This window comes from Melospiza georgiana, chromosome 1, assembly GCF_028018845.1.
Source record: "Melospiza georgiana isolate bMelGeo1 chromosome 1, bMelGeo1.pri, whole genome shotgun sequence".
Taxonomy (NCBI): Eukaryota; Metazoa; Chordata; class Aves; order Passeriformes; family Passerellidae; genus Melospiza; species Melospiza georgiana.
Genome location: NC_080430.1, coordinates 79209183 through 79225614, shown reverse-complemented (window position 1 = coordinate 79225614; position 16432 = coordinate 79209183). Strand labels below are relative to the sequence as shown.

Below are 16432 nucleotides of genomic sequence, written 5' to 3'. Positions count from 1 at the left end.
GCCCTTTGAACCTGCCATTTCAGACAGTTTTCCATCCACTTCACACTTCAGTTATCTAGCTCATTCTTCTATGTGTCTTGTTCTTACATGAATTTCTCTCAATCTTCTTTAATTCTTACCAGCTAGGGAGGTAATTTTGGAATTTGAATCACTTTGTATCATTGAGTGCTATCATTATAATGAATTCTAATTGACAGATTCTGTTAGTCCTTGAAATAGCTCAGCCTTAAGTTTTTCTACTTCCAAGGGACAGACTGTATTCTTGGTATTACTATGCTATGACTGTATTTCTTTCCTCTAAATCAGTCTTTCTTGTGTTGTAAAACATTGCACATTTGCTCTGTACTTTTCTATTCTCATTACTCTTATCAAAGACTTGTTTAAAAACCTTTACTAGAATCAATCAAATTATATCTTCTTCCTCTTTCAAATAGACTTTTCTAATTTTTTTCAAAGAATTCTAAGAAGTCAATTAAATGGTAATCACCCTATATGAATCTGTATTTTAAAGTATTAGTACTACTCTTAGTATGACTTCTCCTTCCACCGGTCTTAGATTTAGTCTTTAGATCCTTCAACATAAACTATAGTACTACTTTATCATCTTATTTCCTAATACTACAAAGAAATTTCAGGAAGCACTCCTATTGAGACAATCAAAGCAAATGCTTCTGGACACAAAAATGCTGCTGTTTAAGAACAATGCATGTTAAAGAAAGAAAAGGATTGCCCATTAATTTTTATAATAATGATGTGATTTAAGAAATAAGAGCACAAACAGAAAAAAGCCTGTGGATTATTACATCAGCATTACTCCTGCAGAGCAAAGTGGTAGGACTTCCTCAGATTTCAGAGGACACTTGACCAATGCAGACAGTATATATCACATACAGAGAGGAAAAGTGAAAGTAAATATCTTATGAAAGGTTGAGAAAGAATGAGGTTGAAGCATGAAGATATCACACAATTGTGAATTGGGGGTAGAAATATAATCTTGATTCTAAATTTCATTTTTGTAAAATAAGCCCGGTTACAAATAGCGGCCAAAAGGATGATAGGTGGAAACTGAATTCTATCAGTGATATGTAGCACAAAGTGAAGAGAGGAAAACACTTCAAGAAACTAACTACAATCAACACTTTATACCCACAGAGCACCTCTTGTTTTTGAAGGAATGCAATCTTCATGGGCCTTGGAGGTTCTGCTGTGTTCTTGGCCTAACAAATGATGTCAGAAGCTGCAAATGCCTTCTGCTGTATCAGATAAATTTGAGGAATACCAGCCCCACAGCTAAATAACACTTTTGTCATAGCCATAGACTGATATTTCAGCTTTAGTCTTAGTTTTGCAATACCTTGTGCTTGAGCTTAAAAGCAAAAACCATAAGACCAGATACGGGATAGGTAGCACTTAAGGGAAGAGCTTTGGCCATACACAACATATGCCCCTTGCTCCATCATAAATTCATTATTAAGTTCACAATGGATTTGGAAGAGAACAGTGATGTAATTTCCAAATACGGCAAAAAACAAAATGTTTGAGGAAGTAGACACAAGGAAAGGCTGTCTGTCATTTAGGCTGCCTGTCAGTCTGTCTGTTATCCATCTCTTCCTCATTACTATATCTTCCTTTTTTCATAAATGAATTGTTTTTCCAACTGACTCTATAGATTTACTTATTTTTTCAACCCCAACTTTAACTGTAACAAAGGCAGAGCAAGGGACAAAAAATCAGATTTGTGTTTTCCTGTAAAAATTTGCACCTGAAACAGAGACTTCTAAGCAGAGCACCTAAGAAAAAAAAAAAAAAAGGCAAAGAAAAGGAAAAAAAAGTATAATTCTTATAATTTATTCCATTCTGTTTTAGTTTTAAACATAATCCTCCTTCTTCATACTATTCTCAGCATGATACATGTACCAGCACTCTTTTGATTATGTGAAACAAATAATGTGGAGAAAGCTATGTTTAAGTTTTATGCTATTGAGATTTTTTTCTGGAAAATTACATTTCAATGGTTTCCAAAAAAGGACTCATGAATACTCTTTTTTCAGTGTCCCTGTGTAGCTTTTAAATTTTGGTTGTTTTTTTTTTTTTTAATTAACAGTATGCTCCTGGTTATGATTAAGCTTTAATTATATTTTATTTCATGCTGAATTCAGTTTTATGCTGAACTGAAATGGCATTCTATATATGTCAAGACTGTCAAGCACACAGGAGTGTTAGTGTTTGCTTTTTCAAGGAGCTAATAATAAAATTCTAGATCCTATTACTTACTGTAGGGAAGTACTTAGCTCAAAATGTCAATTTATTTGTGAATGTAGGTACAATACTTTATGCAATAAATTCATGCTGTTTATTTTGTAGCATGTGCTAGTGCTGTAGTGGCATAACAGATTACATTTTAACCAAGAGTTGAAACAGATGAAAGCAGACCGGGCTAAATAATGTCAGTGGAACCTATTAGAGGTAAAACCTGTGTTTTATCATTAATAAAACAAACAAAAAAAAACAAACAAACAAAAAAAAAAAAAAACCAAAAAAAAGAAAACGAATATACATAAAAGTATTTCACAGTTTTGATCAAAATCACTGCCACTGAAAGATGGTATCATGAACAGTGCTTAGGAGGATTGATCTATCAATCCAGAATGGGACTTTTTTTTTCTTCATTTGCCTGTTGAGTTTTTTAAATTTAAAACTTTGACCATGGAAAAATGAAGACCCTGCAATAAAAAAGCCAAACTGAAAAGTTCTTTACACTCTCCTTGCCTCAAGAAGAAATATTTGTCTCATACTCCTCAGCCAAATGGGTTTTGATCATTGCAGGGCTTATCTGAGGCAATGGAGATTCACCAAAGTTAGAAGACTTTCAAATGCACAGGTATTTATTATATCTTGGTAATTTGCCCATTAAAAGGCCAGAAACATAATCAGAAACTACCAGGCATCTGTGAAATATAAATTAACATGGGCGTACAATTGGCATGCAATTCACTAAAATAGTCGATAGTAGATACAAGAAGGAAAGACAGTACTAAATAGTGTTAAATTCAGACAGTACTAAAGTGTGTTAAATTCTCAGACAGTACTAAATAGTGTTAACTTCTAAGACATACGAATTGTGAAACGCAAATGGCACAAGCTGTTGATTTTAGGAGACTGAATGCTTAGAAATGTTGCTGGGTAAGTTGACAGCCTTCTGTCCCATGCAGAGAAATCTGGCAAATTTACACAGGTGGACTCACATAGGCATGTGATTTTGTTTAATTGTTCTGTGGAGTTAGAGTATTCACAAACACACAGAAAACTCTTCTTTATCTGGACTAGCTAAAAACCCACTGGTGTTCAAAAGAACATAACATATTAATGTAGTCTTTCTCAAAATATGAGAGTGATTATTCTCCTTTCTAATTTTTATTTTTCATACCATGTGCCAAATAAATTATTTACCTATCTCAGAAGCAGCCACTGTGATGTTGTACCAAGGTGTCTCCTCTCTGTCAAAGATCTTGGCAGTCTTAATGGTTCCAGTACTAGCATCAATGGTGAAATACCTATCTTCTTCTGTGTTATGATCAATGAAATATCTATGAAGAAATATAACAATAAATATATATTCGTTGTAGTATATATAATCCAAAGTAACAGAAAGCTATATAAGAATATTACTTTCAAGCTTTTAAAATCACAGACATTTAAAAAATAACCTGAAAAAATATAATTTGGAGAAACCCAAAGTAATACTGTATTTAAGTTCTTTCCTAATCTTTTATTTCTTTTGATATATAACAATATTTCCACCGTGGGTGACTAAGATATAAATTGCTAACAGGTGGTATTTTACACAGCAGTATACAATCCTTCCAAAGGTAAAATACACATGTATTTTGACTAAAAATTGTGAAATGGAAAAGCAGAAAAGAAAGCAGAAACTAGGACATTATTATTCGGCTTATTTGCCTGTCACTGCAAAGCAGTGCCATCAGCCTTGTTTCCTGTTTCAAAGCATGCCTCTCTGACATTAACCCGATGACAAGGTGACACATAAGCCATTTGGAACATCACCATTACAGACAATCAGAAACATCTGGTTCCCAGAGCAGCCATTGACACTACCCTAGAAGAAAAACTAAAATTCCCTGCTTTGCTCCCTTGGCTTTGGGGCGCTTTGCCTAGCAAGGAAGCTAAAAGCCTTGAAGTGGGTAATGGAAGGAGAGGGAAAGAACACAAAAGAAAAGATTGACAAGACTTTTCTCAGAGCTGGAATTATTTACAATGGCTTTTAACAAACGAAGCAATTACTCAACTCTTCCAAGCCTTCTTGACTAAGCCCAGAAAAAATAATTTAGGAAAGGAAAAATATTATTTTATATACCATAACAACTTTTCCTGCTAATTTTTCATTCCTCTTTTCATTCTGTGAAATTCCATATATATCTAATTCATGGAAGGCATATAAAGGTCAAAATGATTTCTTTGTCCCATCCAATTGCTCTTATTTTTTCATTACCACAATGTAATTCCTAGCTAATAAAAAGAGTGGCACACATAAAATTTGCCAAGCATAAAACAATTAAAAATAAGTTTTATTTCTCTCACAATGTACTTATTTATACTAGTAGTGTAAACAAAAAGCAAGAAAACAAACAAGTATTTAATTGAATGATATGTTAAAGGTGGAAGTGATGTGAAAAAATAAAAGAAAAAAAGCACTTAGAAGGGAAAGCAGAAATCTGAGTGAGTCACCTTAACTGGTCAAAGGATTGGAGACTCAGTGGAAAAGCCAGATAGGATTTGGTGACTTAGGGTAGATCTTCCTTACTGGAAAGAACCCAAACCCACCTCTCCTACCTACAAGAAGTATTTACATCTGCCTTACAGTATGCTAACTTGCCTTTTGGAACTCCAGATTTTCTTGCCATGCCTCAAGTATTTTCAGCAGCTGAAGAACCATAGTTCAGTCACTGAAAATCAAAGCATACAAACCTAGGATAGAATATATTTCTTTTCACCTGTTCTCCATCTTTCCTTTCAACATCATGAAGAGTGAAAGCCCTGCTGAATGACTGTTGGAATTGTTGGAGAGACAGGAGATCTCAGTTCCTATCCATTTTACATTTTTCTGGAGCCAGGATTGTCCTTGCTGTTTCCCATAATCTAAGTCAGAAACTATTTTGCAGTTCATTATTACCAACATTTGAGAATAACTCATTCCAAAATGTACTAGAAGTACCCAATAATGACACTTTGGATGTGCAAGATGGCAACTCAAGTTGCTTCGAGCAAGTGGACTAAGAACATCTTGATTATGTAGGTGATGGAGCAATCTTCAAGAGTTTAAGTCAGGAAAATTTTTTCAAAGGACATTATTCACTGTATCGCTAATTGAATGGAAAAAAACCCAAAAAACAAAACAGTGATGTTGCCAGAAAAAGATAAAAAAGTTAATGAATTTACACACAGCCGTCATTGCAGATACACTTCTGAAAGTTGCTATGGTTCTCCATGCTTGCTAAACTCAGGAGAGGAATTAAAAGAAAACTCCTGATGAACTTTCATCAGTCACTGATCATGAAATATTGGATGGTGCAGACATCCAAAGAAATTTATTTTGCTTTGAGGAATATTGGAATCCTCTGAGGATATATCCCAAAAAAGAACTGAAATGGACCACACAATTATCCTCTTGGCATTATTTTATGTGGCCCCATTTGTACAATCTATAATCACCTCTTTAAGACTGTGCCAGTCTCAGTGGAGAAGTTGTATCTCCCATGTCCACAGATAACATTGCCTTTACCTATTTATAAAAAACTTGGAGACAGAGTGGTATCAACCTCTAAAAATCCACAAAGCTGCCATGTTTGCTACAGAGTCATGTAGACATCTGAACTTTGTCAAGAAGATAACATGTCTAAGGTGGAGAAATGCCCCCATGCCTTACACCTTATGCTTGGAAGCCTAGGAAAACTGGACTAGGAAAAATTGTTGGAATGTTTTGGTCATACTACTTTTAACACAGAAATAATGGATGTTTGGTTGTGTTGGTCAATATATATACACAGATACTCAAGCGTCTTGTACATGATGAACTAGAAGGTTAAAAGAGAAAGTGTGGGAACCATAACTGTCCTTCCTTCAGTTTTCTTGGAGACCTTTTACTGGTAGAGATTACAAGTTATGCAAATATAAAATTTAATTATTTATCTCCTAGTATAGCTTTGTTTTTCTTGACTCTAGGAGCCTCCTGAGAACAAGGATTTGCTGAAAAAAAAAGACCAAATTATTTGCTGAAAAAAAGAAATCAAATATTCTTTCCTGACCTGTTCTTATGGAATATGTACTGAAAATTCAGTATGTTCTGCAAATCCAAAGCTTATAATGCAAGAGTCTTGTCCTGCAAACATTAATTACTCCGGACACTCTTTGCTTATTATCAACATCAGGCAGTGACTACAGTGACTATTCTGTTAGTCATTACTGTCATTAACCCCACAGGGCCATAAAAATAAGGCTATGTATTTTTTGTAGACTGTAGCTCAAAAATAGACAGAATTTCATATTGGGCTTCGATGAGAAAAAAACTTAAATCTATATGAATGTCCAGCTGCTATTGTGTGTATAAGACTTATGACAAAATGTTACCTCTTCCTCTGAGCAAAGTACAGAAATAAAAGAAAAATATCTGTCCCAAAAATGAAGCTTGTGTAGAAAAGCTGATGCTTGATTTTTCTGATAAATTGTGATCATCTAACAATTCATTTTCATAGACATTTTGTAAAATATGGTATTTTTTTCTTTTTTTTTTTAGTATGAACATCTTTTTCCTAAATCAGTTATTTAAGTGTGTTCCACAGAAACTCAAATCTCCATTTAAAGAATTTAGGATTTAATTAGTAACTTCAATTGTATTTTTCTGTGCCATTAATGAGAACAAAATAATCCTGTAGTAACTCATTGTACTAACACTCCCACTTCCAATTTTCCTAGAATAATGAAATTTTTTACAAAATTTTCCACAGTAGCACTTCCCTTTCATGTTCTAACTTTTACATACAGTTTGAAATATTCACAGATTAACAATTCTTTTCTTCATCAATTAATAAGGAGATGGTACTTTCTTAGGTTTTCCCATTATTAAAATATTCATCTCTTCTCCACTACTCCGGATTCTTCCTTAAAACTGTTTTGTGCATCACATCTATAGTAGCTTTTTCCACTTTTGTTCCCCAACTTTCATTAACATGTCAGGAAAACAAGATACAGAAGATATTCCCATACATAGCAGAAAACTTAGGAATGCTAGTTTTGCTTCCAGCTGCTTTAAAAATATTTTGTACAAGAACTCACTTGGTAGAGCAAATCATTTTTGTCCTGTAAGAGGACATTTAGAACAAGTTTCAATGCTTTATACTTTTACAAAGTGATGAACAATTTAGATCTTTATAAATATCAGTCACTCATTTATCTACATGTTGAGAATAAAGACCAGATATATCCATAAATAGAGCACATCCTTGAGCCAAGGATTCTTTACTTAAGCTTCTGAATTTACTTCATCTGATTAAAAAATTATTTTCATCTGGATCATAGTGGGAACAGACAGTCATTCCCTTCTACTCCTACCCTTCCCTCCACATCTACTGATCTGCTTTTCGATGCTTTTTCTAGACCACAAAAAGATATAGTGCAAGTTTTGAATTTCAAGGAGTGATTTCAAGAGAGATTTTTCACCTTAAGTCAGTTGATGGCTTCTGCTCACTTAGAATGCATTAATTCAAAAAATTAATTTAAAATATCAATTTTAGATATTTATTTACAGACATTTGCTCATGACAATGCCACATCATAGCATTCTTATAACCACTGCACATTAAATCTGCACATCAGAGCTGCATGGCACATGTTAATAAAGAGACTTAATAACAAGACATGCCTAGATAAACAGCTCTCCATAAACTATTTACATACAAACCAGCAACAGAAACCAATCTAAAATAAACTTCATTAAAAAGAATCATGAATATATAAAACTTAAAGTTTTATATACAGTCACGCTATCTGAAGACAATCTGAAAAAAATTAAATACCAAAACTGAATCCTGCTAACACTGGGAAGTGCAACACATGCCATGTTTTTATTAGGCAATCTCAGTGAATGGAAGCGCATTCCCAGCTACATCCATATCCTTCTGACCAAAGCAAGCCACTGGCTCTTCTGGCTTCATTCCTCACCTCCTGCCTTTTAGTGAAGCAGTGAGTCAGTGATGACAGATATTCCCCCCTTTTTGTGGAAAATTAAAAACATTTGCGTCAGTTAGGGTGTAAAGAGAAATATGTATGAATGATGACCCTTTGGCAGAAGGTCACTATGGAACATACAATTCTGCTTTCAGTACTCAACCTGTCAGACCCCAATAATGCAAAGACTGTTTAAAATGGAGAAGAATTTCAAGGGTCCTAAAATAATTTAGAAATATTAATGATCTCCAAACCATTTAGGAGGCCTTCTGAAGCTAAAAGGCATAAGCATTTTCAGAATCTCTCTACATAAATGATTGTCTTAGTATTAACACCAGTCTATCACTGGACAGACAACTGGCATAGGCTGTTCCTGTTCTGGTATGGCTCTCTCTATTTACCGTGTTTTAAGGATGAGCCTTGAGTTTGAACTTTTAAAATAGCTTTGAGATTTTAAGTTGCTTCTTTCTTTTTTTTAATCAAATATTTAAATTATCTTTTAATTATGTTATTTTTCACTTATTACCCTATTTCTCAACTGCAAGAATGAACTCTGTTACATATTTCTACTTTGGCTGTGAATCTCATATTAATAATCAACTTCCAAAGACAAATTTCAGCCAGAAGTGAATTCAAGGAGCACAGTACTTCCTTGGACTTTTGAGACATAAGCAAACAGCCAGTTCTTAAATAACAAGTGGAGGTGCTTACAAAGAATTACTAAAAGAAAGTCCATGGGAATGGAACAGAACCTTGTCCAACCAATTATATCTTTAAAGACTTATCAGTTAAAAGTCAAATGCCATTGTAAGGAAACCTGTTCAGTTAAAGATTTAAGCAAGAAACTTTACCCAAAAGAGATAAAATATAGAAATTTTTATTTCATTTTATAAAATATCTTAGAAAAGGAAGAGTAAGCAACTGCATAGAGTGAGAAAAAGAGGTATACCATGACAAAGACTGAGAGAACCAACCAGATGACACTTTCTGTGTTTGACCAGCTGGTGAACAACAAGAAATGGCCCATGCTGGGACATAACTTGAGTGTGTGCCTTTTATCTTCTCTCTGCCTCCTGACAGCAGCACTCATGAGCCTGGGAACCAGCAGCAAAGCCTTGAAGCCAAATGAGGTGGTGGGGAGACATTCTGCTGCCATGGCTGTCTTGCACTACGGTACATCCATTCCAGGGCCAATTTATTTCCCCATAGCTCAAACAAATTCAGCCAGGAGAGAAAAGCAATTGTGAAGTATGAGTCAGAAGTCATGCCAATCAGCAGGTAACCAATTTTCTCCCTGCAGCATGTCTGGTACATTAAGGAGACATTCGATGTTCCAGAGCTTCTTGGCAGAAGCCTGCTACTGAGAGCTACAGACTTCAACTGTGCTTTCCAGGTGTGAAAATTGAATACATTTGAAGATAGCTTGGAGAAGGTATCCCCTCTGTTTACTCTTCCTTTGCTTTCTTTTCAAACAGACATAGCATAACTTTGAGAAAGACACTGTTCCTCTCACGGCATTTAAAGGAAGCTGATTCAATGTGCTGTTCCTGCTGAGTTCTCTCTGGTGCTGCCTGCCAGCTGACATCCACCAGCTGATCAGCAGTACCTTGTTGTTTCCATGCAGGACTCCTGGCTCACCTCTCATGCTGAAAGCTCAGCGAGAGTGGCAGTGTTCCATGTCCTGGTCCTAGGGATCTGAGCTGCAGGATCCCAGGGGAAACAGGGGAATTCACAGCAGTGAAACGCTGTCTCTCAGGAAAGTCTCTGAGAGACAGCCACTGCTGGTTTGAATTTCATGCAGAAGTCAGCTTCCTGCTCCAGCTCATATTCCTATCTTTTAGCACACTGCTCACCTTGAACACAGGAAATTTGAAACTCTTCATTTGAATGAAACAAATGTCTAGTTCTTTCTAGACACTCATCATTTCTAGCTGGCAGTTTCTCTCTGCATGTGTTAATCAGTGATCATTTTTCCAGCTAATTCTGACAGTCAGTGTAGGCTAAGAACAGGCCACACCCTTCAAGGCATAATTCAGAATTCAAAGCAAAATAAAGATTTGTCTTTTCACGACTTTATGAATTTCTTCACAGGATTATGACTGTCCAAAATCATTTCAGGTAGATGTGTTGATGGCAGAACTATATTTTATTATATCTGAGTTGCTTGTTATTCAAAGAGATTAACATTCAGATGCTGATAAGCAATAAAGGGCAGTCAGTGTTACATGAGAAACACTTCTATTTTCCCCGACAAGCTAGCTACAGCTACAGCTACTTCTCTAAACCTATGCCTACTTTTTTACCTACCAGCTAAAGAATGATATTCTACTTACATACTATCTTATTTTCCCCTACATATTATACACTAAAGCAAATAAACCCAAGATTGATAAATTTATGCCTGTTTAGGGAGTTGCATGACCCTATCAAAATGACTATACTCTAGAAATGTTCCAATATGAAGGCTGACTCTAAAACCATAAAAGACTGTAAATGTTTGAGACATTCTGAAGTCAGTAAAAATTCTAGAAATGTAAAAATGATGTTCTGGTATGAAAAATCTGTTTTTCATTGTCAAAAAGTTGATCTGAGGCATCTCCTCTCTCAGCTCTCAGGGAGGGATGGAGGTGGCTCTGGTTGATGTGGGATTCTGACCACTATCCTAAGCTGGATTTTTCTAGTCAGAAGAGCCGTCAGAACATTTTACCAGTTCCTGCTTGAGGACATGGACATGCTTGTTACTGGGAGACCTAGGACACATAATTTAACAAGAATCAAAAACTAATTTGAGGCCTCAGGGGACAAAATAGCAAGAGACCTCTCACCTCAACACTGTAAAGAAAGGTTTTATAATATTTTCTTACTCTGAAATCAGGTGAAGAATTAGTGAAGAAATTGAAGAAAAATTCCCATCTCTCTCCAGCCATTCAAAATAGGGTGCCCTTCTTCTGTCTCAGTTTAACATCAGTTTTAGAGAGAACACTGGAAGATTATGAAGTTGTTGTGCTTTGAGGTCTTCTTTGAGGAGGGCAGATTTCTGCCTTTGCCTTCACCAGTGCAGGCCTGACAGGATCTGGAAAATCTCATATATTCTCCCCCAGGCATATGAAGGAGGGATTATCCCTCTACACGATGGCACTGATATCAGCGAGCTGCCCTAAGTACAGCCAAGAGAGAGTCATGGACTCATTTAATCATAGCCTGGGTTAGAAGGGATCTTGGATGTCGTCCAGTTCCGACCTCTCTGACATGGGCAGTGAGACCTTCTCTCAGACCAGATTGCTCAGAGCCTCATCCAACCAGATCTTTTCCATTTCCAGGTATGTGGCACCCACAACTTCTCTGGTAAACCTTTTTCAATGTCTTACTACCCTGACAGTGGAGAGTTTTTTGCTAATATCTAAGCTCTTTCAGTTTGAAGCCATTCCCTCTTGTCCTGTCACTACATGCTTTTGTAAATAGTCCCTCCCTATCTTTTGTGTAGGCTCCCTTCAGGTACTGGGAAGCTAAAATTATGTCACCCCAAGCAGTGTAACAGTCCACCCATTCCATCCATCTCATCACAGTTTAGAGAAAATTTTGTTGTGGGGGACTGTTTTAAAGGCTTTACAGAAGTCCAAATAAATGTCATCTGTAACCCTTCCCTTGTCCACTTGTCCTTAGGGAAGCCATGCTGGCTGTACAAAGGACAGCAGGAAAAAAACCTGATTTTATTCCTCTTATATGACATTCAAAGAGCAAGTAAGGCAAATTAAAAAAACTAGGAGAAGGGACTTCTGTATTTTCCAGAAGGGGAGCAGCCTTATCCCTTCTCTCTGTTGAGAGCATAGAGACTGAATTGATCTCAGAGAAGAGGGGAGCTGGGAGGGAACCTTAAAAATATAGTTTAATTTTCAGCCCCTCCCTTAGATCCTTTCATGAAGTTGTCTTGCACATCCCTTCAATTTGAATCACAAGTTGAGGTTTTATTCTACCTCTAGCAAATTTAAACTTTATATTAGAAAAGATTTTTTCCCAATATTTTATATCTTTAAGACTTTGAGAAATAATAATGGGAAAGCATAAAACTTATTGGTTATGTTCTTTCATCTATGTATAAGCATGCCTCTTAAAATACTCTTTGCTGAAAATTAAGATTACTTTCCAAAGGCTGATGACAAAAAATATTCACCTTCAGATGAATCTAAAAGATGACTATCTTTTACAATCAATACAGCAAAAGTTGAAATGTTTCTCTACCAAATACAGGAATTGGGGACAAAAATCCTATACCATATTAATTGTTATAATCATATGCACCTGTAATTCATTCATTTTTTAGTATTCTTCCTGAAAGAAGGAAAGAGAAGTTTGTCAATTTAAATCAAAGTAGGAGAAGGGAACTAGGAACTTATTGGAGCCTCTACATGCCAGGTGTGGTGTTGGAAAGTTTTTGCACTCATTAGTATATACATGTATTATAACCATTATGATATATCATCCATTTTAAGGCAACAACATAAGACCGTTAGAAAAGTGGGAAGCAGGATCATAGCTGAGATTGTACTCTTATTCTTCACCAACCTAGCACAACATTAAAAGTCAATTTTTAGGATAAAGAAATTGCAAATATTAAAATTAATTTTTAGTACAAAATTTTTAAAAGGAAAAAAAGAAAACCAAAACCAAAGCAATAGTTTTTTTGGTTTCTTTTTCTGACTTCTGTTTTCTATAGCTGATCAATCTTTGTGAATAAAATACATTATAGCAAGACATACTACAACCTGATTAAGGTCCAGCAGAAAATTTACTTGAATTCCAAATTATTAATATAACAAATCAGTCTTCCAGGAACAGAAAAAAAAGAAATAAAGCTGTTTTTAGCCAAGCAATTGTAGACCTTCTGAAAAGGGAAGATGCTTATCTTTCTTATTGTTTGACGCTGCTGTCACGGGCAGAGTCCTGATCAGGACCTGTACCCCATTCACCAGAAATTTTCTTTTAGATACCAGGAAAAGAAAAAATCTTCCCAGAAATGCAAACAACCTAAGTTAAACATAATAAGTGGGGATAAATAATTACTGGAGGGTGCAGAGGTCTTATCGTTAATGCTCAAAACAGTGATTTACCCCCTGTATCACTACATGACAAAGGAGCACTCAAAGGAGTGATCTGATGTCACTGTATTTCTGTAATGGGATGTCTTATTTCTCAAACACTACTCCTAAGTGTATAAGGTTAGCAAAAGCAAAGGCTTTCAGTTCTTCATAGTACATTACCAAACCAGGAAGTTATTCTGGGGGAGCTGGTCTATGTCATGGAACTACTCTCCCTATTACATCAGAGCTGCAGAAAGTGTTATGGTCTTAAAAGTATACATCTGAGCTCTTTTCTGAATCACTGCCTTGGAGGTGGCTTGGGGAACAGCTACAGCATCACGTTCCCAAAAAACATCCCACTGGCAGCAGACCAGAGGCAGTTGGGAAGCTCCAAGGATCATGTGGAGGATGAGCTGTGCCTGGGCGCACCCACCACCCAAGGATCACCACCTACAGGAGGATGTCAGGGATTCAGGAGGCGCTGCCCTGCCCTGAGGCAGCACTCACAGCCAGGTGCCTTGCCAACTAAAAGCTGTTTGCACCCCTAATCGCCACACAGGTTTTCTGTGTATGATTACAGAAAGAAAAAAAGATAATTTCTAACTAGATATACAGGGATTTAAAATGAATAATGGACTAAGAAAATATTGTAATTAGAGCATCTAATAGTCATGCTTTCTTCTGCATTGTGTGGGAAGATACTTTTCAAGATCCACTTGCACATCAGATATTATTATAAGGCGTGACTTAACGCTGACCTTTTCAAGCAACAAAAGATATGAGTATGGAGGCAGAATACTTGACACAAAGCAATGAAAGGGGATTAGTTTTTCATAAATGTTCCAGCAGGGCAATAATACCTGTGAATGCATGACAAATAAAGACATTTTCTGTTGATTTGGACAATAATTTTTAGGTAAATTTTTAAGTGATTTTCAAACTACTCAAAATCCCATCATATTTAAAATTAATACATGATGAAGTTTTACTATATTTATTTTTTATGCTTTCTATTATATCTTGCTTCTCATATTTCAGTAGAAATAATAATCCTATTCTAAAACAGAGCATTTTAAAAAGTTTCCCTGAAAATACATTTCTGTATTTTTAAAGAAAAAAACCATCAATCAGCTTGAAAAGAAAAATCCTTTTGAACAGTCCAAATGGCCAGTCATGTATTGAATAAAAAGACCCCATCGCTATTAGCTACATTTGTTATTACAGTTCTGCTGGGGTTTATAGACTGAAACACCAGTACAAGCAAAAAGTCAGTGCCTTCTGAAGACTGCTCAGCTCAGGAACAAGATGAAATCACTGAGATGAAATCGCAGTGAGGAAATAAGGACAAAACCCACTTTGTCTCCCTCTACTGATAGCAGTAGATGATGCTATTTATTTTTGTTCTCAGTTCAAATAACCTAAAAAGATTTCAGCACTATTAATTACCTTAACTACGCTTCCAACCATTATTCTGTATACAAGAATTGTTCCTGCCATCAAATTAAACTGTTACTTAATTAGGCAGTGAACAAATCAGAGCACTGTATCTCTTTCAGCAGCTGAAGAGCAAAGTGAGATGGCTTCAACTGTGTGTGCCTAAATGCTTCATCAATCTCAAACACGGCAGCGAGTGTCCTCATAAAGTGGAAAGGATGCACAAGCGGATTAGGAAAGACTGATAAGCAAATCGCTGCTCTGCATCTTGCCCTGTAGCCTCACAGTGTTTGGAGATGTATCTGAGCCACTTGGATGAGAAATGCTGTTCTGTTACTCCCCTGCTACACAAGATCAGCAGGTCAAGTCCTAGCTCTGTCTATCTTCCCTGGAGATAGTGGTCTCTGCTTTCTACGAAAAGCCCTTGCCAAACCCCACCAACATGTGGCTGAGCGAGAACTGGCTCCCTTCGTATCTTCATGGTTTGGTATACTATGTTAGCACTATATATTTTTCTCCACTGAGACATAAAGATATGGAAGAAACAACTCAAAAATATATGTCAATTGAGGTAACAACATGATTGACAAAAGTAAGAACAATTTTTTTTCCCTCAATTATATGAATAATATGGATACTTAATGTTCTGTCCTCAATTACTGGTTACAAATCCAAGTTGGGGAAAAAAAAGGCAAATACAAAAAGCTAAATATTTGAAAATATTTTTCCTTCAGATCACTCGATCTCCAGATAACTGCCTGTTTCACCCAGAAATTCTACTTCTGGCCTCCCCAGGCTTTGTACAAACTGCTGCTGCTTCCCTTTTGTCAGATTTATCTCTTTCTAGACAAAATTGTTATGGGCAACAGACAGCTGAATTATGGACCAGTTAGTCAAATATGAACTTGCCCTTCCTCCTCCAAATTTCCATGACAATAATGGGTCTGACTGTGTTAATAGCTTCAGAATCACAATATTAGAGCTACAGGAATTTGGCAGCTATTTTTAGCAAAATTTAATTATGCATGTTACAATTTAGGCACAAATACCATAGTGGAAATTTTTCAAAGGCAATAACTTGCCACTAAGAAATTGCATATATTGATTCTCTGACACAAAACATTTTGAATTTTAGACTATTATGACAAAAGAACCATAAAAATTGGACGTCTTCATTGCTATGGAAAGATTGTTTCACCTTACTAAGACTATTACACATACCCAGCAGATTTCAACTCAGTCAGGAGACTAAATCTTCCTTACTAGCTGAAGAAAAACTGCTTTCCAAGGATATAATAAAATGATTTTTACAAAGGCTTTATTATTATGTCATGGAAAGGAAAAGCATCAAAAATCTTTTTGCAGATATTTTTTGGAGACCTTTTAGAGCCACTGCCACCTTTGACACATAAAGTTCTTATATTGTTCCACAAAATTCATTATTGCACATATTTAATTCTTTTGACGCTCTACTGAAGCTGAAGCATGTTACAAAATATTGGGCTCACCCTCAACCAATGTTTTGCAAAAACGATCCTACTTGTCTCTAAAAGGAAGATGTATCTAAACCTATTGCTGTCTTGCACAAGCACCTGGGCCAACTAGAGTGCAGCAAGTGCGCAGAGGGCCAGTGCAATTTTGACAGCAGGGGGAAAACTGTGCTATGAAATTCTAAAGAT

General features: G+C 36.0%; 1 protein-coding gene across 7 annotated transcripts in view; it reads right to left on the bottom strand.

Moving 5' to 3' along the window:
- The window catches only part of CDH18 (cadherin 18), a 229841-nt gene that overhangs the window by 32639 nt on the left and 180770 nt on the right, over positions 1-16432 (bottom strand). For all 7 annotated transcript variants that reach the window (XM_058021639.1, XM_058021628.1, XM_058021608.1 and 4 more), the window contains one exon: positions 3451-3587. In XM_058021639.1, coding sequence (XP_057877622.1) covers positions 3451-3587 — 137 coding nt within the window. The remainder of the gene's footprint in view (positions 1-3450; positions 3588-16432) is intronic.